The following is a 25,344-nucleotide window of genomic DNA, read 5'->3' on the forward strand; positions in this document are numbered from 1 at the left end:
CCTCCAACAACCACAACCATCTTCCTCTGTGCCAGGTGTGACTCCAACCAGTGGAGAGATTGCCCCTGATACCCATTGATTCCAGTTTTGCCAGGGCTCCTTGACGCCACACTCAGTCAAATGCAGCCTTGATATCAAGGGCTGTCCCTCTCCCCTCCCCTCTGGAGTTCAGCTCTATTGTCCATGTTTGAACCAAGGCTGTAATGAGGTCAGGAGCTGAGTGGCCCTGGTGGAACCCAAACTGGGCGTCACTGAGCAGGTTATTGCTGAGCACATGCTGCTTAATAGCACTGTTTGGCACCAACAACATAGGTAGGAAGAGGGATGAGGATGTTAGGCAGGCTTTCAGGGAGCTAGGTTGGAAGCTCAGAGTTAGAACAAACAGAGTTGTTGTCTCTGGTTTGTTACCCGTGCCACGTGATAGAGTCGAGGAATAGGGAGAGAGAACAGTTAAATGCGTGGCTACAGGGATGGTGCAGGAGGGAGGGATTCCGGTTTCTGGACAACTGGGGTTCTTTCTGGGGAAAGTGGGACCTCTATAAACAGGATGGTCTACACCTGAACCTGAGGGGCACCAGGATCCTTGGGGGGAGGTTTGCTAATGCTCTTGGGGGGTGGTTAAACTAACTCTGCAGGGGCATGGGAACCCAGACTGTAGCTTTAGGGTGCAGGACCTGGAGTGTAGGGAGATTAGGAACATGGCATCAATCTTAAAGGAGGGTACCTGTAAACAGGAAGGTGGCTTGAAGTGTGTATACTTCAATGCAAGAAGTATACGAAATAAGGTAGGTGAACTCGCAGCGTGGGTTGGTACCTGGGATTTTGATGTTGTGGCTATTACGGAGACATGGGTAGAACAGGGACAGGATTGGCTGTTGCAGGTTCCGGGGTTTAAATGTTTTAGTAGGGTCAGAGGTGGGGGTAAAAGAGGGGGAGGTGTGGCATTGCTTGTCAAAGATAGTATTACAGCGGTGGAAAGGAAGATGGACGAAGACTCGCCATCTGAGGTAGTTTGGGCTGAGGTTAGAAATAGGAAAGGTGAGGTCACCCTGTTAGGAGTTTTCTACAGGCCTCCTAATAGTCCGAGAGATGTAGAAGAAAGGATTGCGAGGATGATTCAGGAGAAAAGTGAAAGTAATAGGGTGGTTGTTATGGGGGCTTTAACTTTCCTGATATTGATTGGGAAAACTATAGCTCGAGTTCGTTAGATGGGTCGGTGTTTGTCCAATGTGTGCAGGAGGGTTTCCTGACACAATATGTAGACAGGCCAACAAGAGGTGAGGCTATACTGGATTTGGTTCTGGGTAACGAACCAGGCCAGGTGTTAGACTTGGAGGTAGGTGAGCACTTTGGGGTCAGTGACCACAACTCGGTGACTTTTACTCTAGTGATGGAGAGGGATAAGTGTGCATTACAGGGCAAGAGTTATAGCTGGGGGCAGGGAAATTATGATGCGGTGAGGCATGACTTAGGATGCGTGGCTTGGAAAAGTAGGCTTCAAGGGAAGGGCGCAATCGATATGTGGAGCTTGTTCAAGGAGCAGCTATTGAGTGTCCTTGATAAGTATGTACCTGTCAGGCAGGGAGGAAAGGGTCATGTGAGGAATTGGAATCCCTTGTTAAAGGGAAGAGAGAGGCCTATGTAAAGATGAGGTGTGAAGGTTCAATTAGGGCGATTGAGAGTTATAAGGTAGCCAGGAAGGATCTGAAGAGAGAGCTAAGAGCAGCAAGGAGGGGACATGAAAAGTCCTTGGTTGGTAGGATTAGGGAAAACCCAAAGGCTTTCTATAGGTATGTCAGGAATAAAAGGATGACTAGGGTAAGAATAGATCCAGTCAAGGATAGTAGTGGGAAGTTGTGTGTGGAGGCTGAAGAGATTGGGGAGACACTGAATGAATACTTTTTGTCAGTATTCACTCAGGAACAGGACATTGTTGCCGATGTGAATACTGAGTCACAATTAATTAGAATGGATGACTTTGAGGTATGTAGGGAAGAGGTGTTGGAAATTCTGGAAAGGGTGAAAATAGATAAGTCCCCTGGGCCTGATGGCATTTATCTTAGGATTCTCTGGGAAGCAAGGGAGGAGATAGCGGAGCCATTGGCCTTGATTTTTATGTCCTCGTTGTCTACAGGAATAGTGCCAGAAGACTGGAGGATAGCAAATGTGGTTCCCTTGTTCAAGAAGGGGAGTATGGATAACCCTAGTAACTATAGGCCGGTGAGTCTCACTTCTGTTGTGGGCAAAGTCTTAGAGAGAATTGTAAGGGATAGGATTTATGAACATCTGGACAGGAATAATGTGATCAGGGATAGTCAGCATGGTTTTGTGAAGGGCAGGTCGTGCCTCACAAACCTTATTGAATTCTTTGAGAAGGTGACTAAGGAGGTGGACGAGGGTAAAGCGGTAGATTTGGTGTATATGGATTTTAGTAAGGCGTTTGATAAGGTTCCCCATGGTAGGCTACTGCAAAAAATACGGATGTATGGCATTGAGGGTGAGTTGGAGGTTTGGATTAGGAATTAGCTGGCTGGAAGGAGACAGAGGGTAGTAGTTGATGGTAAAGATTCATCTTGGAGTGCAGTTACTAGCGGTGTTCCGCAAGGATCTGTTTTAGTACCATTGCTGTTTGTCATTTTTATAAATGACCTGGAGGAGGGGCTAGAAGGTTGGGTGAGCAAGTTTGCGGATGATATGAAAGTCAGTGGAGTTGTTGACAGTGAGGAAGGATGTGGCAGGTTACAGCGGGATATAGATAAGCTGCAGAGTTGGGCAGAAAGGTGGCAAATGGAGTTCAATGTGGGTAAGTGTGAGGTGATTCACTTTGGTATGAGTAACAAAAAGATGGGGTACTGGGCTAATGGTCAGATACTTGGTAGTGTGGATGAGCAGAGGGATCTTGGTGTCCATGTACACAGATCTCTGAAAGTTGCCACCCAGGTAAATAGTGCAGTGAAGAAGGCATATGGTGTACTGGCTTTTATTGGTAGAGGAATTGAGTTCCGGAGTCCTGAGGTCATGTTGCAGTTGTATAAGACTCAGGTGCAGCCACATCTGGAGTATTGTGTGCAGTTTTGGTCGCCATACTATAGGAAGGATGTGGAGGCACTGGAACGGATGCAGAGGAGGTTTACCAGGATGTTGCCTGGTATGGTAGGAAGATCGTATGAGGAAAGGCTGAGGCACTTGGGGTTGTTTTCATTGGAGAAAAGAAGGTTTAGGGGTGACTTGATAGAGGTGTACAAGATGATTAGGGGTTTAGATAGGGTTGACCTTTTTCCACGTATGGAGTCAGCTATTACGAGGGGGTATAGCTTTAAATTAAGGGGTGGTAGGTATAGGACAGATGTTAGGGGTAGATTCATTACTCAGCGAGTCGTGAGTTCATGGAATGCCCTGCCAGTAGCAGTGGTGGACTCTCCCTCTTTATGGGCATTTAAGCAGGCATTGGATAGGCATATGGAGGATAGTGGGCTAATGTAGGTTAGGTGGGCTTGGATCGGCGCAACATCGAAGGCCAAAGGGCCTGTACAGCGCTGTATTTTTCTATGTTCTCTGTTCTATGACTCCTTCCATCACTTTACTGATGATCGAGAGTAGACTGATGGGACGGTAATTGGCCATGTTGGATTTCCCCTGCTTTTTGTGTACAGGATATACCTGGGCAATGTTCCCTGTGGAGAGTTAGACGCCAATGTTGTAGCTGTAGGGTGAACAGTGGAGATCTTTATATGACCATATATGGGAATGTTTAACTTTATTGATAGAGATACAGAACACAAAAACGTGGAAGATATGTGAAACCTTTGCAAGACATTGATTTGGCTTCAGTTGGAGTATTGTATCTAGACACCAGACTTTAGGATGAGTGTCAAGTCCTTGAGAAGGTGAGGAGGCAATGAGATAGAAGCATCTCAGAAGATAGAAGGATATTAGTTATACAGAGAAACATCAATTATCCAGCATTCGGTTAGCTGAATTGGCTTAACTATGTTATTGGCGTTTGTTTGAACATCGTATGAGGAAAAGCTGAGGCACTTGGGGCTGTTCTCATTGGAGAAAAGAAGGTTTAGGGGAGATTTGATAGAGGTGTACAAGATGATTAGGGGTTTAGATAGGGTTGACAGTGAGAACCTTTTTCCACGTATGGAGTCAGCTGTTACTAGGGGACACAGCTTTAAATTAAGGGGAGGTTGGTATAGGACAGATGTTAGGGGTAGATTCTTTACTCAGCGGGTTGTGAGTTCATGGAATGCCCTGCCGGTATCAGTGGTGGACTCTCCCTCTTTATGGGCATTTAAGCGGGCATTGGATAAGCATATGGAGGTTATTGGGCTAGTGTAGGTTAGGTAGGCTTCGGTCGGTGCAACATCGAGGGCCGAAGGGCCTGTACTGCACTGTATTTTTCTATGTTCTATGTTCTATTATCCGGACGTTCGATTATCTGAACAAAATACTCCCCGCCCGTGTCGTTCGGATAATGAAGATTCCTCTGCAGATTGTTACGGATAGACTGGAGAAGCTGAGGTTAGTTTCCTTAGCAACAGGGAGGAGCTTGCATTGAAGTTGTTTATCATTGATAGGATGGATGAGGGGAAAACCTTTACAGCAGAAAGTGTAGCCACTAAAATTACCACAGATATAAGGTAATTGGCAAAAGACCCAGAAACATTTTTTTTACCCAGTGTGTCACTGTGGTCAGGAACGTGCTGCCTGAGAGGGAACAGGAAGCAGAATCAATGGTGACTTTCCAAAAGGGAAAAGGAAGCACATGCAAGGCCACATGGAAGGAGAAGGGATGTTGTACCAAAGAGCCAGCATAGCTAGCATAGGCTGAATGGTCTTCCTCTGTGCTGCAACATTCCATGATTCTTTGAAGAAATCAGAAAGGAAGTTGCTCAGTACTGTCTGTTTCATCTTCTCCACCTGGGGCCTTGTAAGTCAGCAATCTTGCTTTTTTGCTGCAGTGTGGCTCAGTGGTTAGCACTCGGGACCCCGGTTCGATTCCAGCCTTGGGTAGCTGCCGATGTGGAGTTTGCACATTTTCCCTGTGATCAGCCACATCCTTTAGAGGGTTATAAGGTAGTCAGGAAGGAACTGAAGAATGGACTTAGGAGAGTTGGAAGGGGGCTTGAAACAGCATTAGCAAGTAGGATTAAGGAAAACCATAAGGCGCTCTACATTTATGTGAGGAACAAGAGGACGGAAAGAGTGAGGGTGGGGCCGATCAGGGATAGTGGAGGGAACTTGTGCCTGGAGTCTGAGAAAGTAGGGGAGGGCCTTAATGAATATTTTGTTTCAGTATTCACTACTGAGAGGGACCATGATGTTTCTGAGGACAGCATGAAACAGGCTGATATGCTCAAACAGGTTGACATTAAGAAGGAGAATGTGCTGAAAATTTTGAAAAACCATAAGGATAGATCAACCTCCTGGGCCAGACGGGATACACTTGAGGTTTCTGCAGGAAGCAAGGGAAGAGATTGCTGCACCTTTGACGAAGATGTTTGCAGCCTCACTGTCACTGGAATAGTACCAGATGATTGGAGGATGGCAAATGTTATTCTTTTGAGCAAGAAAGGCAATCGGGATAATCCTGGGAATTATAGACCAGTCAGTCTCATATCAGTGGTGGGCAAATAATTGGAGATTTCTGAGAGACAGGATTTATGACTACCTGGAAAACCATAGTTTGATTAGAGATAGTCAGCATGGCTTTGTGAGGGGCAGGTCATGCCTCACAAGCCTTATTGAATACTTTGAGGACGTGACAAAATACATTGATGAAGGTAGAGCAGTGGATGTGGTGTACATGGATTTTAGCAAGGCATTTGATCAGGTTCCCCATGGTAGGCTCATTCAGAAAGTAAGGAGGCATGGGATACAGGAAAGTCTGGCTGTCAGGATACAGAATTGGCTGGCTCATAGAAGACAGAGGATGGTAGTAGATGGAAAGTATTCAGCCTGGAGCTCAGTAACCAGTGGTGTTCCACAGGGATCGGTTCTGGGACTTCTGCTGTTTGTGACTTTTATAAATTACTTGGATGAGGAAGTGGAAGGGTGGGTTAATAGGTTGCCAATGACACGAAGGTTGGTGGAACTGTGGATAGTGTGGAGGGCTGTTGTAGTTTGCAAAGGGACATTGACAGGATGCAGAACTGGGCTGAGAAGTGGCAGATGGAGTTCAACCTGGATAAGTGCAAAGTGATTCATTTTGGAAGGTTGAATTTGAATGCAGGTTACAGGGTTAAAGGCAGGATTCTTAGCAGTGTGGTGAATCAGAGGGATCTTGGGGTCCACATCCATAGATCCCTCAAAGTTGCCTCCCAGGTTTGTTAAGAAGCCAAATGGTGAATTGGCTTTCATGAGCAGGGGGACTGAGTTTAAGAGCCATGAGGTTAGGTTGAGGTTATGCTGCAGCTCTATAGAGTCCTGGTTAGACCACACTTGGAATATTGTGTTCAGTTCTGGTCGCATCATTATAGGAAGGATGTGGAAGCTTTAGACAGGGTGCAGAGGAGATTTACCAGGATGTTGCCTGGATTGGAGGGCATAGTCTTATGAAGAAAGGTTGAGGGAGCTTGGGCTTTTCTCATTGGAGCGAAGAAGGATGAGAGGTGACTTGATAGAGATAGACAAGATGATGAGAGGCATAGATAGAGTGGATAGTCAGAGACATTTTCCCACGTAGGAAATGGCTATCAACAGAGGGCATAATTTTAAGATGATTGGAGGAAGGTTTAGGGTTTAGGAGGAAGGTTTGTCAGAGGTATGTCCTTTACACAGAGAGGTGTACGTGCATGCTCTGCACTGCCAGCAGTGGTAGAGTCAAGACATTGGGGACATTTAAGCGATTCTTGGACAGACACACAGAAGATAGTACAATGAAGGGTATGTAGGTTAGTCTCATCTTGGAGTAGGATAAAAGGCTGGCACAACATTGTGGGCCAAGGGGCCTCTACTGTGCTGTACTGTTCTATGTTCTATGTATGCATGGGTTTCCTCCCATCGTTCAAACAGGTGCAGGTCAGGTGGATTGACTGGGCTAAATTGGCCATAGTGTGCAGACGAGGTTAGCCAAGGGTTACAGGGATAGGGTAGGCAAGCGGGTGTCTGGGTGGGATGCTCTTCAGAGGGTCAGTCTCGACTCGATTGGTCGAATGGCCTGCTTCCATGCTGTCGGGATTCTACGATTCTTATCTCCCGATTCTGAGTGGATTTTTTTTGTTTCCCCTCCCTGGATACTTCCTTCCTCTCCAGTTAAAACCTTCCAGTGGTTTCACTCAGCAGTTGTTTCATTCCTGCTGGAATGTATTCTTGCTGACCAGGCATGTCCTTGGTCTGTGTTCTTGCAGCCTCGGATTTTACAGGCATTCCAGTTCCCTGACTCACATCGCTGCTGCTTTCTGCTCTTGCTGAATCACTGATTCCACACTCGCAATTGGGAGCCAGCCGGGGGAGATTGAACCCAGCATCTGAACCCACCACCCCTTCCCCCTCACTCCCACACTACATCCACTCCAGCACCAGGCTGCGTTGGGCCTGTTAAAGCCAAAATGCCCAACTTAATATTTCACTAAATCAAACTAGGCAGTGCTCCTTCAACATTATAACTGAGGTGTGGAAATAAATTGGAAACTCTCACAAAATCAAACAAAGTCACCGAAGGAAAGATCCGGAGAACACTCCCAGGCACCTATTCTCCTGCAATCTGTCCTCTTCAGCAACCTCAAGGCTCCAACACTGGGATCTGTGTCTTCACTCCCAGTTTCTAAACATTGCAGTTCCCTTCATGATCCTCTCTTACTCTCCAAAGCTCCCCAACTTCAGATGCTCCCCAAAACCTACCTCAGCTGAGAGAGTAATCCTTGAAATAACAACATTCTAATGATACTCAATAGCGTTTTGGTGGCACAATTAAGCTGTTTTACGGCATTAGTGTTCAATTAAAGAGCACATCATCGTGAGATAACATCTGTATGTCATCCAAACATTGACAATAGGCTACATTAATACCAGTAACAATCTGTAATAGAGCGCTGAGGGACACATTGAGGTACACTCAGTGACAAGGAGAAAGTGAGCACTGCAGATAATGGAGATCAGAATCGAAAAGGGTGGCACTGCAGAAGCACAGCAGGTCAGCCAGCGTCAGGGGAGCAGGAGAATTGACATTTCAGTTCCTGATTGAGGGCTTATGCCCAAAATGTCAATTCTCCTGCTCCTCATATGTTTAGATCAGAGTGGTGCTGGAAAAGCACAGCAGGTCAGGCAACATCCGAGGAGCAAGAAAATCAATGTTTTGGGCAAAAGACCTTCATGAGAAAGGGCTTTTGCCTGAAACGTCGATTTTCCTGCTCCTCGGATGCTGCCTGACCTTCTGTGCTTTTCCAGCACCACTCTGATCTAAACTCTGGTGTCCAGCATCTGCAGTCCTCACTTTTGCTGCTCGTATGCTGTCTAACCAGTTGTATTTTCCCAGCACCACACTTCTTGATTACTGAGTGACAACGTAAGGGAGCCAGTACAGATATAGTCAATAACACAGGGTGCTGGGGGGAAGAGGGGTTACTGAGTGACAGTGTGAGGGAGCTGGATTAACATCAGTACAGAGACAGACAGTAACACAGGGCACTGGGGGAGAGGGGTTACTGAGTGACAGTGTGAGGGAGCTGGATTAACATCAGTACAGATACAGTCAGTAACACAGGGCGCTGGGGGAGAGGGGTTACTGAGTGACAGTGTGAGGGAGCTGGATTAACATCAGTACAGATACAGTCAGTAACACAGGGCGCTGGGGGAGAGGGGTTACTGAGTGACAGTGTGAGGGAGCTGGATTAACATCAGTGCAGATACAGTCAGTAACACAGGGCCCTGGGGAGAGAGGGGTTACTGAGTGACAGTGTGAGGGAGCTGGATTAACATCAGTACAGATACAGTCAGTAGCACAGGGCACTGGGGGAAAGGGGTTACTGAGTGACAGTGTGAGGGAGCTGGATTAACATCAGTACAGATACAGTCAGTAGCACAGGGCACTGGGGGAGAGGGGTTACTGAGTGACAGTGTGAGAGAGCTGGATTAACATCAGTACAGATACAGTCAGTAACACAGGGCACTGGGGAGAGGGGTTACTGAGTGACAGTGTGAGGGAGCTGGATTAACATCAGTACAGATACAGTCAGTAACACAGGGCACTGGGGGGAGAGGGGTTACTGAGTGACAGTGTGAGGGAGCTGGATTAACATCAGTACAGATACAGTCAGTAACACAGGGCACTGGGGAGAGGGGTTACTGAGTGACAGTGTGAGGGAGCTGGATTAACATCAGTACAGATACAGTCAGTAACACAGGGCACTGGGGGAGAGGGGTTACTGAGTGACAGTGTGAGGGAGCTGGATTAACATCAGTACAGATACAGTCAGTAACACAGGGCACTGAGGGAGAGGGGTTACTGAGTGACAGTGTGAGGGAGCTGGATTAACATCAGTACAGATACAGTCAGTAACACAGGGCACTGGGGAGAGGGGTTACTGAGTGACAGTGTGAGGGAGCTGGATTAACATCAGTACAGATACAGTCAGTAACACAGGGCACTGGGGGGAGAGGGGTTACTGAGTGACAGTGTGAGGGAGCTGGATTAACATCAGTACAGATACAGTCAGTAACACAGGGCACTGGGGAGAGGGGTTACTGAGTGACAGTGTGAGGGAGCTGGATTAACATCAGTACAGATACAGTCAGTAACACAGGGCACTGGGGGAGAGGGGTTACTGAGTGACAGTGTGAGGGAGCTGGATTAACATCAGTACAGATACAGTCAGTAACACAGGGCACTGAGGGAGAGGGGTTACTGAGTGACAGTGTGAGGGAGCTGGATTAACATCAGTACAGATACAGTCAGTAACACAGGGTACTGGGGGGAGAGTACAGTGCAAGCTGAAAAGTGTTGACTCTCTTACCCCAGTGTTCTGTTTCTTTGTGTCCAGCAAAGCCAGACTGTAGTTGGCCATGAGGTTCGGGGTGCTGAGGACATCTCTGAGGGGGGCTCGGACCTCCCCCAGAAACCTGTGAATTAAGAAAAGGGATAAGAAATGAGTCAACTATGTGATCCGGAATCCGACTTCACTCTCACCAACGCCTGCTTACCGCTGGTGAAACCCACAGGAGCTGCTGAAACTGAGCCTGGAAATTAGATCCATGTTTCAAAGCAGATTTTGCATTTAAATCCTGCCTTTCCGATCTCTTCCAAAATGGAAGCTAGTTTATACATAGCAAGTTTGCACAAATGACAATGTATTAATGATCAGTGAATATGTCATAGTGATATCAGTTAGGGAATCCGTATTGGTCAGGATACCAGGGGAGAGATTCTCATGTCTGCTTCAAGCTCTGCTTCACCTCCTGCTGGGAGACCAGGTGCAGTCAAACCTCGATTTAACATCTTCACTTATTGCGTTGGGGTGTAATGCTCACAGGACGCTGGCGTTAGTCTTGAATCTGTCCCCTAGTGGGTGAACAATCTCTGGAAACATCTTGTTGTGACCCCCAGCTGATGCTACTGCTGAGCAAGTGAGACCCCAGCACTAAATCTGGCTCTTTGATCATACACAGTTTTCTAACTTAAACACGGCGATCATTTACCGAACCATAGGCTGCAGATATAACAGTGAAACAAAATTTTATTCCACATTAGGGAGAGAAAAAACATGAACCAAAATATCAAAATATGGAACACAGGTTTGAAATAGTTTAAAACATACGGCAAAAACAGAATCTCATCTCATCGTCAATGTCATTATTTCACAGCAATCCAAAGACACACGAAATTATCCTTCAGTTTGACTTGACTGCTCCTCCCCAGTTCTTATTAGGAACTAAGAAGTGTCCTTCCAGAGATGCTCATGAAGCAGAGTTTAGACTTTCTAAGTCTTTTAGAGCTCTGCAGGTTTCCAAGCAACACTCCTGGGTCTGGAATTTCATTTGCTGAATATTCATACCAAGGTAACAATGCCCTCTGCTCCTTTCTAGGAAGACATTTCGATCCAGTAGTTCAAGAAAGGCAGTTTACCATCACCTTCTCAAGAGCAACAAGGGATGAGCAATAAATGCTGGCCCAGCCAGTGACACCCACGGCCCGTAAGTGAATTAAAAAAAAACAAAAGGATTACTGTGCTTCTCAATTCAGAGCCTGAAGGCGTTTCAATCTCGACTGCTCCTTTGACACCACTGAGGCCGCAAGGGCAGTGGATAATGGGAATGCTGCCACCGACAATTCCCCTCTAAACCACTCACCATCCTGACTTGGAAATTGAAAAATATTTCAAACAGTATTTTAAATTTAGATAGCTTGGTCTGTGGTTTCCTTTTTCCTTTTGGGTCATACACTACCCCAAGATTGTAGAGATAGGGATGGGATGCTCTGTGGAGGGTCAATGTGGACATGATGGGCTGAATGGCCTGCTTCCACATTGTAGGGATTCTATGGTTTACCTTGAATATTCGAACATGCATATAGAAGCATTGCACTCGGTAACACAGAATGTCTCATTTCAATACATGTTGAAAGATATATGATTTATAGATGCTCATGTCACTTCAGAATTTGGATTTCAAGCTAGTGGCATATGGGTGCTGCCTACTTTGTAAAGGGTTTAAGAACAAATTCAGAAAGTCATTTCTGGAGTAGTGACTTAATCCAATATGTGCGAGAGAACAAACTCCTAAAATGTGAATGGAAGATTACCTAGGCTTGAGGATTATGACAAAGTGTAAACGTTGCAGGCATGAACATGCTTTCAATTTAGGATAATCAAGGATTGATTTTAATTTCGAAGGTCCAGGGCCTGGTTTGTCAGAAGTTCAGAAGGATATCTCCAAGAAGGGCTTGAGAGTCAGCACAGATGCGGAAGTGTTCTCTGGCTATGGACTCGAGATCCAAGGAATACCATTTCAGAACAAAAGACAATCCATTCAGGAGTGAAACAAGTTGGAACATTCTTCATCCAGATGGTGGTGAATCTTGGAACTCTCTACTCCAGAAGGCTGTGGAAACTCAGTCATTAACTAATTTAAAGTCAGAGATTACTAGATTTCTTGTTACAAATGCAATTGAGGGATGTGGAATAGTGTGAGAAATGAGCTCGATTATCAGCTGTGATCTAGAGTGACAGATTATGCTCAAGGAAGGCCTGTTCCTATTCCGATATTCCTCCCACTTGACTGGGTGAATGCAGCTCAGGAACTCGACACAATCCAAGACAGAGCAGTTCCCCTCAACGCCCACTCCCTCCACTAACTGTGCTCAGTAGCAGCAGCAGCTTGTACCATCTACAAGCTGCTCTGCAGAAATTCACTAAGGCTCCTTCAATACCATCTAAACACAAGAGCAGCAGATACATGGGAACACTGCCATCGACAAGTTCCCCTGTAAACCACTCACCATCCTGACTTGGAACCATTTTGCTGCTCCTTCACTGTCGCTGGGTCAAACTCCTGGAATTCCCTCCCTAACGGGTCAATCAACAACAGGTGAAATGCAGCAGATCATGAAGGCAGGTGACCTCCACCTTCTCAAGGGGCACCTAGGGAATCAGCAAAAATTGCTCACCCAGCCAATGATGTCCATACCACTTAAAAACCAAAACAACATTGACAATAATACACTGTGTGCTACTGGGTACAATGTTCCTTTGTATTGTAAGATAATTGAGCATGTGTTATTGTGTACAATATACACCTCCACAGATTGAGTGTGACTGGGAATAATGTTAACGTGACAGTATATAATAACACACTGTTGTTGGGGGGGGGGTTGAAAAATGTGTTGCTGGAAAAGCGCAGCAGGTCAGGCAGCATCCAAGGAGCAGGAGAATCGACATTTCGGGCATAAGCCCATCGTCAGTGATAGTGTCCCTACTTTTGAGTCAGGAACACCTGGTTCAAGTCCCATCTTACATTAGTTAAAATGTTGATTCAAAGATGTCTATAAAAAGACACTGTTGATGTGTGGATCCTATATGAGTAAAGATGGTTAACTCATTTGGCTGGACAGCTGGTTAGTGACGCAGAGTGATGACAACAGGATCAGTGCTGGGCCCATTGATGTTTGATAGCTATATTCATGATTTGAATGTGAATGTACAATGATGAGTAAGTTGGCTGATGACACTAAAGTAGATGGTATCGTGGACAGTGAGGAAGGTTCTCAGAAATTGCGGCAGGACCTTGATCAGCTGGGGAAGTGGGCCGAGAAATGGCAAATAGAGTTTAATACAGATAAATGGGAGGTCTTGCATTTTGGAAAGTCAAGTCAAAGTAAGAGCTTCATGGTGAATGGTAGGGCCTTAAGGAATGTAGTGGAACAGAGGGATCTTGGATTGGGAGCAGCTATCTGAAGGGAAGTCCACATTTGATGTGTGGGAGGCTTTCAAAGTTATGTTAAAAATAGTGCAGGATAGGCATGTCCCATTGAAGGCAAAGGATAGGAAGGGCAAGAATCGTGAACCGTGGATGACAGGAGAAATCACACGACTGGCCAAGAGGAAAAGGGAAGCGTACATAAGGTCCAGGCAGCTAAGATCAGAAGGGGCCTTAGAGCAATATCGGAAGAATAGGACCAATCTTAAATAAGGAATCAAGTGGACGAAAAGGGGTCATGAAATAACTTTAGCGAGTAAAATTAAGGAGAATACCAAGGCCTTTTATCCATATATAAGAAGCAAAAGGGTAACTAGAGAAAGGGTTGGTCCACTAAAGGATAACGAAGGAAGATTGTGGGTCAAACCTGAGAAAATGGGTGAGTTTCTCAATGATTACTTTACATCAGTGTTCACTGAGGAGAGGAACATAATGAATGTTGAGATTAGAGTTAGAAGTTTGATCATTTTGGATCACGTTGACATAAGTAGGGAAGATGTGTTGGATAGGGTCAAGGATATTAAGGTAGACAAATCCCCAGGACAGGATGGGATCTATCCCAGGTTGCTGAGGGAGGCGAGAGAGGAAATAACTGGGGCCCTGACAGAAATCTTTGTAGCATCCTTAAACACAGGTGAGGTGCCGGAGGACTGGAAGGTTGCTCATGTTGTCCCCTTGTATAAGAAGGGTAGTAGGGATATTCCAGGTAACTACAGACCAGTGAGCCTGATGTCAGTGGCGGGAAAGGTACTGAGGGATAAAATGTGTTTATATTTAGAAAAGAATGGACTTATCATTGACAGGCAACATGGTTTAGTGCGGGGAAGATCATGGATTACTAACGTAATAGAGTTCTTTGAGGAAGTGACCAAGTTTATAGATGAAGGAAGGGCTGTTGATGTCATATACATGGACTTCAGTAAGGCTGTTTGATAAGGTTCCCCATTGTAGACTAATGGAGAAAGTGAAGTCACATGGTGTGCAGGGTGTTCTAGCTAGGTGGATAAAGAACTGGTTGAACAACAGGAGACAGAGAAGTAGTTGAAGGGAGTTTCTCAAAATGGAGGAAGGTGACCAGTGGTGTTCCACAGGGGTCAGTGTTGAGGTCACTGTTATTTATAATATACATAAATGATCTGGAAGAGGACACTGTTGGTATGATCAGCAAGTTTGCAGATGACACAAAGATTGGTGGAGTAGCAGAAAGCATAAGGGACTGTCAGAGAATACAGGAGGATATAGATAGAGTTGGGTGGAGAAGTGCCAGATGGAGTTCAATCCAGGCAAATGTGAGGTGATACATTTTGGGAGGTCTAATTCTAGAGTTAACTTTACTGTAAATGTTGGGAAAGGTTGATGAGCAGAGAGATCTGGGAGTGCAGGTCCATTGTACCCTGAAGGTTGCTGCACAGGTGGATAGAGTGGTCAAGAAGGCATATAGTATGCTTGCCTTCATCGGACGGGGTATTGAGTATAAGAGCTGGCAAGTCATGTTAAAATTGTACAAGACATTGGTTCGGCCACATTTAGAATACTGTGTACAGTTCTGGTCACCACATTACCAAAAGATTGTGGACGCTTTGGAGAGGGTGCAGAGAAGGTTTACGAGGGTGTTGCCTGGTTTGGAAGGTGCTAGCTATGAAGAGAGGTTGAGGAGGTTAGGTTTATTTTCACTAGAAAAAAGGAGATTGAGGGGGAGCCTGATTGAGGTTTATAAAATCATGAAGGGTATAGACAGGGTGGATCGAGACAAGCTTTTTCCCAGGGTGAAGAATTCAATAATGAGAGACCACGATTTCAAGGTGAGAGTTGGAAAGTTTAAAGGGGATACACGGGTAAGTACTTCACACAGAGGGTGGTGGGCATTTGGAACGTGCTGCCAGCAAAGATGGTAGAGGCAGGCACGGTAGATTCATTTAAGATGCATCTGGACAGACACATGAGTAGGTGGGGAGCAGAGGGTTACAGATCCTTAGGAATTTGGCGATAGGTTTAGACAGTGGATTTGGATCGCCTCAGGCTTGGAGGGCCGAAGGGCCTGTTCCTGGTCTGTAAACTTTCTTTGTTCTTTGTTCTGGTGTACGGTTCTCTGGAAGTGGAGTCACAGGTGTATGGGGCAGTGAAGAAGGTTTTTGGCACACCGGCCTGCATCAGTCAGAGCATTGAGGATAGAAATTGAGAAGTTATGTTGCAGTTGTACAGGACTCTGGTGAGGCTGCACTTGGAGTATTGTGTTCAGTTTTAGTCCCCTTGCTGTCGGAAGGATGTTATTAAACTAGAAACAGTGCAGAAGAAATTTACAAGGATGTTGCGAGGACTCAATGGTATGAGTTATAGGGAGAGGTTGGACAGACTAGGACTTTTTTCTTTAGAGCATAAGAGACTGGGGGGGCGGGGGGGGAGATCTTATAGAAGTGTATAACATCACAAGAGGCATGGATAAGGTGAATGCACTCAGTCTTTTTCCAAAGGGTTGGGGAATTGAGGACTAGAGGGCATCAGTTTAAGGTTCAAGGGGAAAGAATAAAAGGGAACCTGAGGGTCAACTTTTTTACACAGAGGGTGGTACGCATATGGAATGAGCTGTCAACAGAAGTGGTTGGTGTAGGTACATTAACAACATTTAAAAGATGGATCGGAAAGGATTAGAAGAGAATGGGGCATTGCAGCCGTCAATTTGGCTGTGCACATTCCGTGCTATTTGCCAGGATCAGGGTCGATGGACGTTTTGGTCGGCATGGACCAGTTTGGGCCAAAGACCCTGTCTCTGCGCTGTAAGACTCTATGACTCTAACATGAAGGGTTTGATTCCTGTTGTTGCTGAGGTCACTATGAGAATCCCACTTTCTACCCAGTACCAAATCCAATGTGGCCTCTCCCTTTAATTTGATTTTGATGGAATAATCATTCTGTCCAGTTTTCCTTTACCATTTCCTTTTTAACAGATAATTCAAATGGCCAATGTTCCAGCAAGAGAATGAATATACAAGAGAATGAATATACAAACTGTGTGGAGTTTGCACGTCCTCCCCGTGTCTGTGTGGGTTTCCTCCGGGTGCTCCAGTTTCCTCCCACAATCCAAAGATGTGCAGGTCAGGTGAATTGGCCATGCTAAATTGCCCGTAGTGTTAGGTAAGGGGTAAATGTAGGGGTATGGGTGGGTTGCGCTTCGGCGGGGCGGTGTGGACTTGTTGGGCCCAAGGGCCTGTTTCCACACTGTAAGTAATCTAATCTAATCTAATCTAAAGACTCACTACAGTTCTCCGTAAAGCACAGTAGCATTGCTATTCGTGACTGGAAGGAGCTTGCTGTTAATTAGTTAAAGTTTCAATGTGTCCATTGCACCATATCATACTTTAAGTCATAATATCTTGACGATGAGGCAGTGGGGCAGTGGACAAGAGAGAAATGGAAGCAAATCCTGTTGTTTGAACCCTCCTCAAATAATGGATTCTGGTGATCTGAAACCAATAAGAAACTCAGCAGGATCTGTGGAGACAGAAACAGAACTAACATTTCGGGTCTACTGTGAATCTCTTTCAGGAGTGAAACTGTTTCGGAGAGTCTGTGGAACTTGAGACATAAACTCTGCTTCTCTCCACAGATGCTGCCAGACCTGCTGAGTTTCTCCAGCAATTTCTATTGATATTCTAGTTCCCAGTACTTTATGAGACTCCCCTGTGCCCAGAGGTCTCCAGGACACGAACTGTGGTCACAGGAAGATGTACGGCACAGGGAATAAACAGTATCAACGAAGTGAGGGACAGCCAAGGACAACAATCCTTCCTGCACAATCTAACTGTGACCCTGCTGAAGTTATAAATAACCCCAAGGAACGCCCACTACTTAAGCACACTGTCTAAGGTGTATCCTTAATGTGGAACTGTGAGTGCTCCCAACCAGACAGTGGCGGACTTGGAAACATTGCAGCCATCAATTCGGCTGTGCACATTCCGTGCTATTTGCCAGGATCAGGGTCAGACTCCTTGGCAACTGTTGTCAGGTCATTTCCTGATGGCGAGCACACAGCCTGATTTACTGGAAATGCCGTGGGTTACTGCTGTCAAACAGCTGGCAGAGCACAGTCACACTTGGATTGGCAGGAAAGGGCTGTACATAAACCAGAGTATTTATAGAGACCTGACTCACAGTGAAAGGAACCAGCCACCACAGGACTGTTACCTGTGGGAGAATTTCTATGTACTACACAATGACCCACTGCATGTTCCTATATACAATAGACAGTAGCACATTAAACAAAAGGTTGGATAGGCTGGGAATTTTTTTCACTGGAGCGTAGGAGGTTGAGAGGCGACCTGCTGGAAGTTTATAAAATAATGAGGGGTATAGATAGAGTTAATGGGAATTGGCCTTTGCCCCAAGATGGAGAATTCCAAGACTAGGGGAGAGGAGAGAGATTCAAAAGACACATAAGAGGCACATTTTTTACACAGAGAGTGGTTCACCCGTGGAATTAACTTCCTGGGGAAGGGGCGAATGTGGGTACAATTGCAATGTTTAAAAGACATTTGGATGGATACGTGAATAGGAAAGGTTTGGAGGGAGTCAAAATTAGAGTGGTGCTGGGAAAGCACAACAGGTCAGGCAGCATCTGAGCAGCAGGAAAACTGATGTTTCGGGCAAAAGCTCTTCATCAGGAATCCGGTTTGGAGGAATACGGACCAGGAGCAGGCAGGTGGGACTAACTTAGTTTGGGATTATGTTCAGCATAGACTGGTTGGACCGAAAGGTCTGTATCTAAGCCCAATAGATCATTAGGACAAGTAACAAATACTGTGTTTTTATACAATATTCATACAGTGTTGTGCTCAGTAACATGAGAATACACATGGTATTATAGAGTGTGGTAAAGTCACTCTAGTCCAATCAGACCATCAGGCTGTTTTCTCATTGGAGAGAGATGACTGGTGGTGAGTTTAACCTGAGGGTCACCATGCCTCAGGTGAGAAGGTGGGACTCTTACAGTGACCTCAGCAACAACAGGAATCAAACCCTTAATGCTAGAGTCATAGAGTCTTACAGCACAGAGACAGTCATTCTTTTATTCCTGATATAACTATAGAAAGCTTGAGGGTTTTCCTTGATCCTACCTGCCAACAACTTCTCATGTCCCCTCCTGGCTCTTAGTTCTTTCTTTCGGTCCTGCCTGGTTAACTTGTAACTCTCAAGCACTCTAACTGAGCCTTCATGCCTCATCTTAACATAAACCTCTTTCTTTCTCTCGACAACAAATTCAACTTCTTTAGTAAACCATGGCTCCCTTACTCGATAACGTCCTCTCTGCCTGGCAGGTACATACTTAGCAAGGACCCACAGTAGCTGTTCCTTGAACAAGCTCCACATTTCAATTGTGCCCATCCCCTGCAGTTTCCTTCCCCATCCTATGCATCCTAAATCTTGCCGAATCGCATCATAATTACCTTTCCCCCAGCAATACGTCTTGCCCTGCGTTATATACCTGTCCCTTTCCATCGCTGAAGTAAACATAACCGAATAGTGGTCACTATCACCAAAGTGCTCACCTACCTCCAAATCTAACACTGGGCTAATGGTAAGATTCTTGGTAGTTCAGATGAGCAGAGAGATCTCAGTATCCATGTACTGATCACTGAAAGTTGGCAGGCAGGTTGATAGGGTTGTTAAGAAGGCATAAGTGTGTTAGGTTTTATTGGTAGAGAGATTGAGTTTCAGAGCCACAAGGTCATACTGCAGCTGTACAAAACTCTGGTGCAGCTGCACTTGGAGTACTGCAATACTGGTCACTGCATTATGGAAAGATGTGGAAGCTTTTGTAAAGGGGCAATTTCAGAGGAGATATACTAGGATGTTGCCTGGTATGGAGGGAAGGTCTTATGAGGAACATGGGACTTGAGGCTGTTTTTGTTAGAGAGAAGAAGGTTGAAAGGTGAGTCAATTGAGACATATAAGATAATCAGAGGGTTAGATAGGGTGGACAATGAGAGCTATTTTCCTCAGATGGTGATGACTAGCACAAGGGGACATAGCTTTCAATTGAGGGGGTGATAGATATAGGACAGAGGGTCAGAGGGTCAGAGGTAGGTTCTTTAACCAGAGTGTAGTAGGGGTGTGGAATGCCCTGCCTGCAACAGTAATAGACTTGCCAACTTTAAGGGCATTTAAATGGTCATTGGATAAACAGATGGATAGAAATGGAATAGTGTGGGTTAGATGGGCTTCAGATTGGTTCCATAGGTCGGTGCAACATCGAGGGCTGAAGGGCCTGTACTGTGCTGTATTGTTCTATGTTCTAAAATCAATTTTGCAGGAGATGTGCTTGAATGGTTGTAGAGTTGGCTTCTAGCAAGACATGAGCACTTGTTCAATGGTCCTCCCATTTAATCTGGCAGGGGTACTGTTGATGGAATTTCTCTAGCCTCTTATATGTTTTGTGACAATTTAACAAGGTTATGTCCTTGCTTTTTTTTTCAAAAGGGGTTGTAAAGGCAGAGGTTCCGATATGTCTGGTGTTATCTACTTGAGAAAGCTTTTATGCCTTTCGTTTAAAACACTTAACTTGAAAGGGTTCTGAAAAGATTTACAAGGATGTTGCCAGGATTGGAGGAAGAGGCTGAATAGACTGGGGCTGTTTTCCCTGGAGCATCAGAGGCTTTGGGGTGACCTAAAATCATGAGGGGCATGGATAGGGTAAATAGACAAAGTCTTTTCCCTGGTGTGGGGAGTCCAGAACTGGAGGGCACAAATTTAAGGTGAGAGGAGAAGGATATAAAAGGGACCTAAAGGGCAATGTTTTCATACAGATGGTGGTGCGTGTATGGAATGAGCTGCCAGAGGAAGTGGTGGAGGCTGGTACGATTACAACATTTAAAAGGCATCAGGAAGGGGACATGAACAGGAAAGGTTTAGAGAGATATGGACCAAGTGCTGGCAAATGGGACTAAATTATTTTAGGATATCTTGTCAGCCTGGACAAGTTGGACCAAAGGGTCTGTTTCTGTGCTGCACATCTCTGTGACTCTGAGTTTAAAAAAATGCTCTTCATCACAGTCCTAAATGGCTTTCCACTTATTTTGAAATTGTGCTCTCTGGTTCTAGACTAGGCCCCAGCCTATTCAACCTCTCCCTACAGCTCAAATCCTCCAACCCTGGCAACATCCTTGTAAATCTTTTCTGAACCCTTTCTAGTTTCACAACATCCTTTCAATAGGAAGGAGACCAGAATTGTATGCAATATTCCAAAAGTGGCCGAACCAATGTCCTGTATAGTCACAACATGACCTCCCAACTCCCGTACTCAATACTCTGACCAATAAAGGAAAGCATACCAAATGCCTTCTTCACTATCTTATTTACCTGCGATTCAACTTTCAAGGAGCTACAAACCTGCACTCCAAGGTCTATTTTTTCAGCAACACTCCCTAGGACCTTACCATTAAGTGTATAAGTCCTGCTAACATTTGCTTTCCCAAAATACAGCACCTCGCTATTATCTAAATTAAACTCTATTTGCCACTTCTCAGCCCATGGGCCCATATGATCAAGAATTCATTGTAATCTGAGGTCACGTTTCAACACCCCCTCCCACTCTGCCGAGGACATGCAGGTACTGGGCCTCCTTCACTGCCACTCCCTTACCACCTGATGCCTGGAGGAACAAGACCTCATCTTCCTCCTCGGAACACTTCAACCCCAGGGCATCAATGTGGACTTCACCAGTTTCCTTATTTCCCCTCCCCCCACCTTACCCCAGTTCCAGCCTGCCAGCTCAACACCAACCTCATGACCTGTCCTACCTGCCAATCTCCCTTCCCACCTATCCACTCCACCCTCCCCTCTGACCTATCACCTCCATCCCCACCCCCATTCACCTATTGCACTCTTTGCTACCATCTCCCCAGCTCCCACCCCCCTCCCATTTATCTCTCCACCCTGGAGGCTCCCTACCTCATTCCTGATGAAGGGTTCCTTCCTGAAACGTTAATTTTCCTGCTTCTCGGATGCTGCCTGACCTGCTGTGCTTTTCCAGCACCACTCTAATCTTAACCTTCTTCACTGTCCACCACACCTCCAATTTTGGTGTCATATGCAAACTTATGAACAATACCTCTTATGCTCACATCCAAATCATTTATATAAATGATGAAAAGTAGTGGATCCAGCACCGATCCTTGTGGCACTCCACTGGTCACAGGCCTCCAGTCTGAAAAACCACCCTCCATCACCACCCTCTGTTTCTACCTTTGAGCCAGTTCTGTATCTCCCATGGGGAACCTTGTCGAACGCCTTATCGAAGTCCATATAGATCATGTCCACTGCTCTGCCCTCATCCATAATCTTTGTTACTTCTTCAAAAGACTTAGTCAAGTTTGTGAGACATGATTTCCCACGCACAAAGCCCTAATCAGTCCTTTCCTTTCCAAATACATGCACATCCTGTCCCTCAGGATTCCCTCCAACAACTTACCCACTACCGAGGTCAGGCTCACCGGTCTATAGTTCCCTGGCTTGTCTTTACCGCCCTTCTTTAATATTGGCAGCACTTTAGCCAACCTCCAGTCTTCCGGCAATTCACCTGTGATTATCGATGAGATTAATAATCCTTCGAATTGTCTACCCCAGGGAACAGTGGTGACTCAATCAGTGGGAATATTTACCAATTAACAGATTTACTAGGGGTCACGAGCTCAAGTGAGAGGGGGAAAGTTTAGGGGAGATATGCATGGAAAGTTCTTTACACAGAGTGTGGTGAGTGCCTGGAATGTGTGACCAGTGAAGATGGTACAGGCTGGCACAATAATGTCATTTAAAGATGCATCTGGACAGATACATGACTGGGCAGGGAGCAGAGTGATACGGACCCTTAGAAAACAGGCAACAGGTTTAGATAGAGGATCCAGGTTGGTGCAGACTTGGTGGGCCGAAGGGTCTGTCCCTGTGCTGTAATGTTCTTTGTTCTTTGCTCTATTTCTAATGATGTAAAAGGAAATGGGGACCACATAAGGGGGAAAAACAATCACTGAAATGGATGATCAATCATGATCACATTGAGTGGCAGAACTGAGCTGACAGGTCTAACGACTAAACGAAATGGACTCAGTGATCTTCCTCATTTGCAAAGGACCTGGAATTTTCTCTATTGTGATAAACAGCAGCTGCTTGAGGTGGATATATTTTCAGGAAAGCTAGCCAAGTGTATATATATATATATATATAGATAGATTTGGTTTGGTTACACTATGATTAGATCCAACAGCCAGAAGAAGTAGGAACAGGTCATTCAACACTGCTCCCATTTTGAAAGAGGAAAACTCAATCAGGAAATTGTTCCAATTATGGCTGACAAATTAAATCAAGGACAGAATCAGGAATTACTGGAGAAACTCAGCAGGCAATAGGTTCTGCAGGAGGGTCATTGGGCCCAAACCATTTAACTCTGTGCTTTCTCTCCACAGACGCTAACAGACCTGCCGAGTTTCGCCAGCAATTTCTGTTTTTGTTTCTGATTTCTCGCACCTGCAGATATTTGTTTTAAATAAAATCAAAGATTGGATCAGATCTGTGGATGACACGCATTAAAGTGGCCAAAAAGAAACGGTCATCCTAAGGATTTTATCCCATTGTTCTATTTTAGGATATTGCAAAGAAAGGTCAAGAAAATTATTAAAAAAGGAAATATCGAATATATTGGGAGTTAAGGTGGCTCAATCACCTGTAACTGCTGATCTGTATTCTAGAGGCTTGAAAGAAGTGGTTGTTGAGACATACACTGATAGGGTTTAGATTAAATTAGTTACAGTGTGGAGACAGGCCCTTCGGCCCAACAAGTCCACACCGACCCACTAACGAGTAACCCACCCAGACCCATTCCTATAGCCTAACTAATACGCCTAGCGCGATGCACGATTTAGCATGGCCAATTCACCTGACCTGCACATTTTTGGACTGTGGGAGTAAACCCACACAGACACGGGGAGAATGTGCAAACCCCACACAGACAGTCACCTGAGGCGGGAATTGAACCCGGGTCTCTGGCGCTGTGAGGCAGCAGTGCTAACCACTGTGACACCGTGCCACACATGCATACTTTTTCTGCAAGGGAAGAAAATGACCTGTTCCTACATCTTCTGTTCTTATGACCTAATCATAGCATAACCTACTGATCTATAGGCACTTGGCTAACTTTCCTGAAAATGGATTAACCTCAACCAGTCGCTGTCTGTCACAATGGCAACGTTTAGCAAAAATCACAAAGTCCTTTCAAAATGAGGAAGCTCAATCAGCCCATTTAGTTTAATCTTCCAACAAGGTCTTTCCTTCACCAGCTGTATGTCCCCTCCAAGTCATGTACAGTCCTGGCAATCCCATAAAAGCAAAAGACTTGGGAGGAGAAAGAGTCAAAAAGTGTGGCACTGGAAAACAGCAGCAGGCCAGGCAGCATCCAAGGACCAGGAGAGTCGGTGTTTACCAGGAGAGTCGGTGTTTTGAGCATAAGCTCTTCATCAGGAATGGGGGTTCGGGGTTGGGGGGGGGGGGGCGGTGGCGGAGAAAGGGTGCTGAGAGATAAATGGGAGAGGGATGGGGCTGAGGGCGGAAGTAGCTGGGACCGTGATAGGTCGATGCAAGTGGCGGGGTGATGGTGACAGGTCAGAGCAGAGGGTGGAATGGATAGGTGGGAAGGAAGATGGATAGGTGGGACAGGTCAAAGGGCGGTGCCGAGTTGGAGGGTTGGATTTGGGATAGGGTGGGGGGGGAGGGGGGGAGAGAGATGAGGAAACTGGTGAAATCAACATTGATCCCAGGTGCTGCCTGACCTGCTGTGCTTTTCCAGCACCACACCACTTGATTCTGATCTCCAGCATCTGCAGTCCTCACTTTCTCCATGGGAACAGACGGAGGCCACTCAGCCCATCAAGTCTTTCCTGCCATTCAGTGAAGTCATGGCTGATCTGCTGATCTTTAACTTCACTTTCCTGCCTTTTCCCTATAAAACTTGACTCCCCATCCATCCCGGCCTTGAATATACAGAATGACTCCACCTTGACTGTCCTCTGAGAGAAGAGATTCCTCCTCATCTCTGCCCTAACTGGGCAACCCCTTACTCTGAGGTGATGCCCTCTGGTCCTAGACTTTCCAACTCTCTGCATCTACCCTATCAAGTCCGGTGCGAATGGTTAATAAGGCCTCCTCTAATTCTTGAAAATTCCAATGAGTACAGTCTCAACCTATTCAGCCAAAAGAGAAATTGCTGGAAAATCTCAGCAGGTCTGGCAGCATCTGTAAGGAGAGAAAAGAGCTGACGTTTAGAGTCCAACTGACCCTTTATCAAAGCCTGGACAAAGGGTCAGTTAGACTCGAAACTTCAGCTCTTTGCTCTCCTTACAGATGCTGCCAGACCTGCTGAGATTTTCCAGCATTATCTCTTTTGGTTTCAGATTCCGGCATCTGCAGTAATTTGCTTTTATCCAATCTATTCAGCGTTTTCTCATGAAATTAACACACCAGTGCTCCCAAATCCCTTTGTGCTGCAACTTTCTGCAGTCTTGCTCCATTTAAATAATATTCAGCTGCTCTTCTTCCTGGCAAACTGCATATTTTACCATGTTCCCACATTATATTCCATCTGCCACTGTTTTCCCACTCGCTTGACTTGTTTATGGAGCCTCTGCTGCCGAGTCGAATCCAGTTTGATTCTGAGGTTAAGTACAGTCCACCTTCATTGGTCATACACCAGGATGGGAGACAGTGAGGAGTGCAGATGCTGGAGAATAAAGTTTAGGAAAGTGAGCTGGAAAAGCACAGCCGGCCAGGCAGCATCCAAGGTGCAGGAGAGTCGATGTTTCAGGCAAGACCCTTCATCAGGACAGGGGGGGGGGTGGGGGCTATAGCGATAAATAGGGGGAAGGGAGGGCAGGGCTAGGGGAAGGCTTG

At 45.7% G+C, this 25,344-nt stretch overlaps 1 protein-coding gene across 6 annotated transcripts in view; it reads right to left on the minus strand.

Moving 5' to 3' along the window:
- The window catches only part of dysf (dysferlin, limb girdle muscular dystrophy 2B (autosomal recessive)), a 377,035-nt gene that overhangs the window by 291,941 nt on the left and 59,750 nt on the right, over window positions 1-25,344 (minus strand). For all 6 annotated transcript variants that reach the window (XM_072577935.1, XM_072577982.1, XM_072577963.1 and 3 more), the window contains exon 4: window positions 9,960-10,065. In XM_072577935.1, coding sequence (XP_072434036.1) covers window positions 9,960-10,065 — 106 coding nt within the window. The remainder of the gene's footprint in view (window positions 1-9,959; window positions 10,066-25,344) is intronic.

This window comes from Chiloscyllium punctatum, chromosome 1, assembly GCF_047496795.1.
Source record: "Chiloscyllium punctatum isolate Juve2018m chromosome 1, sChiPun1.3, whole genome shotgun sequence".
Classification (NCBI taxonomy): Eukaryota; Metazoa; Chordata; class Chondrichthyes; order Orectolobiformes; family Hemiscylliidae; genus Chiloscyllium; species Chiloscyllium punctatum.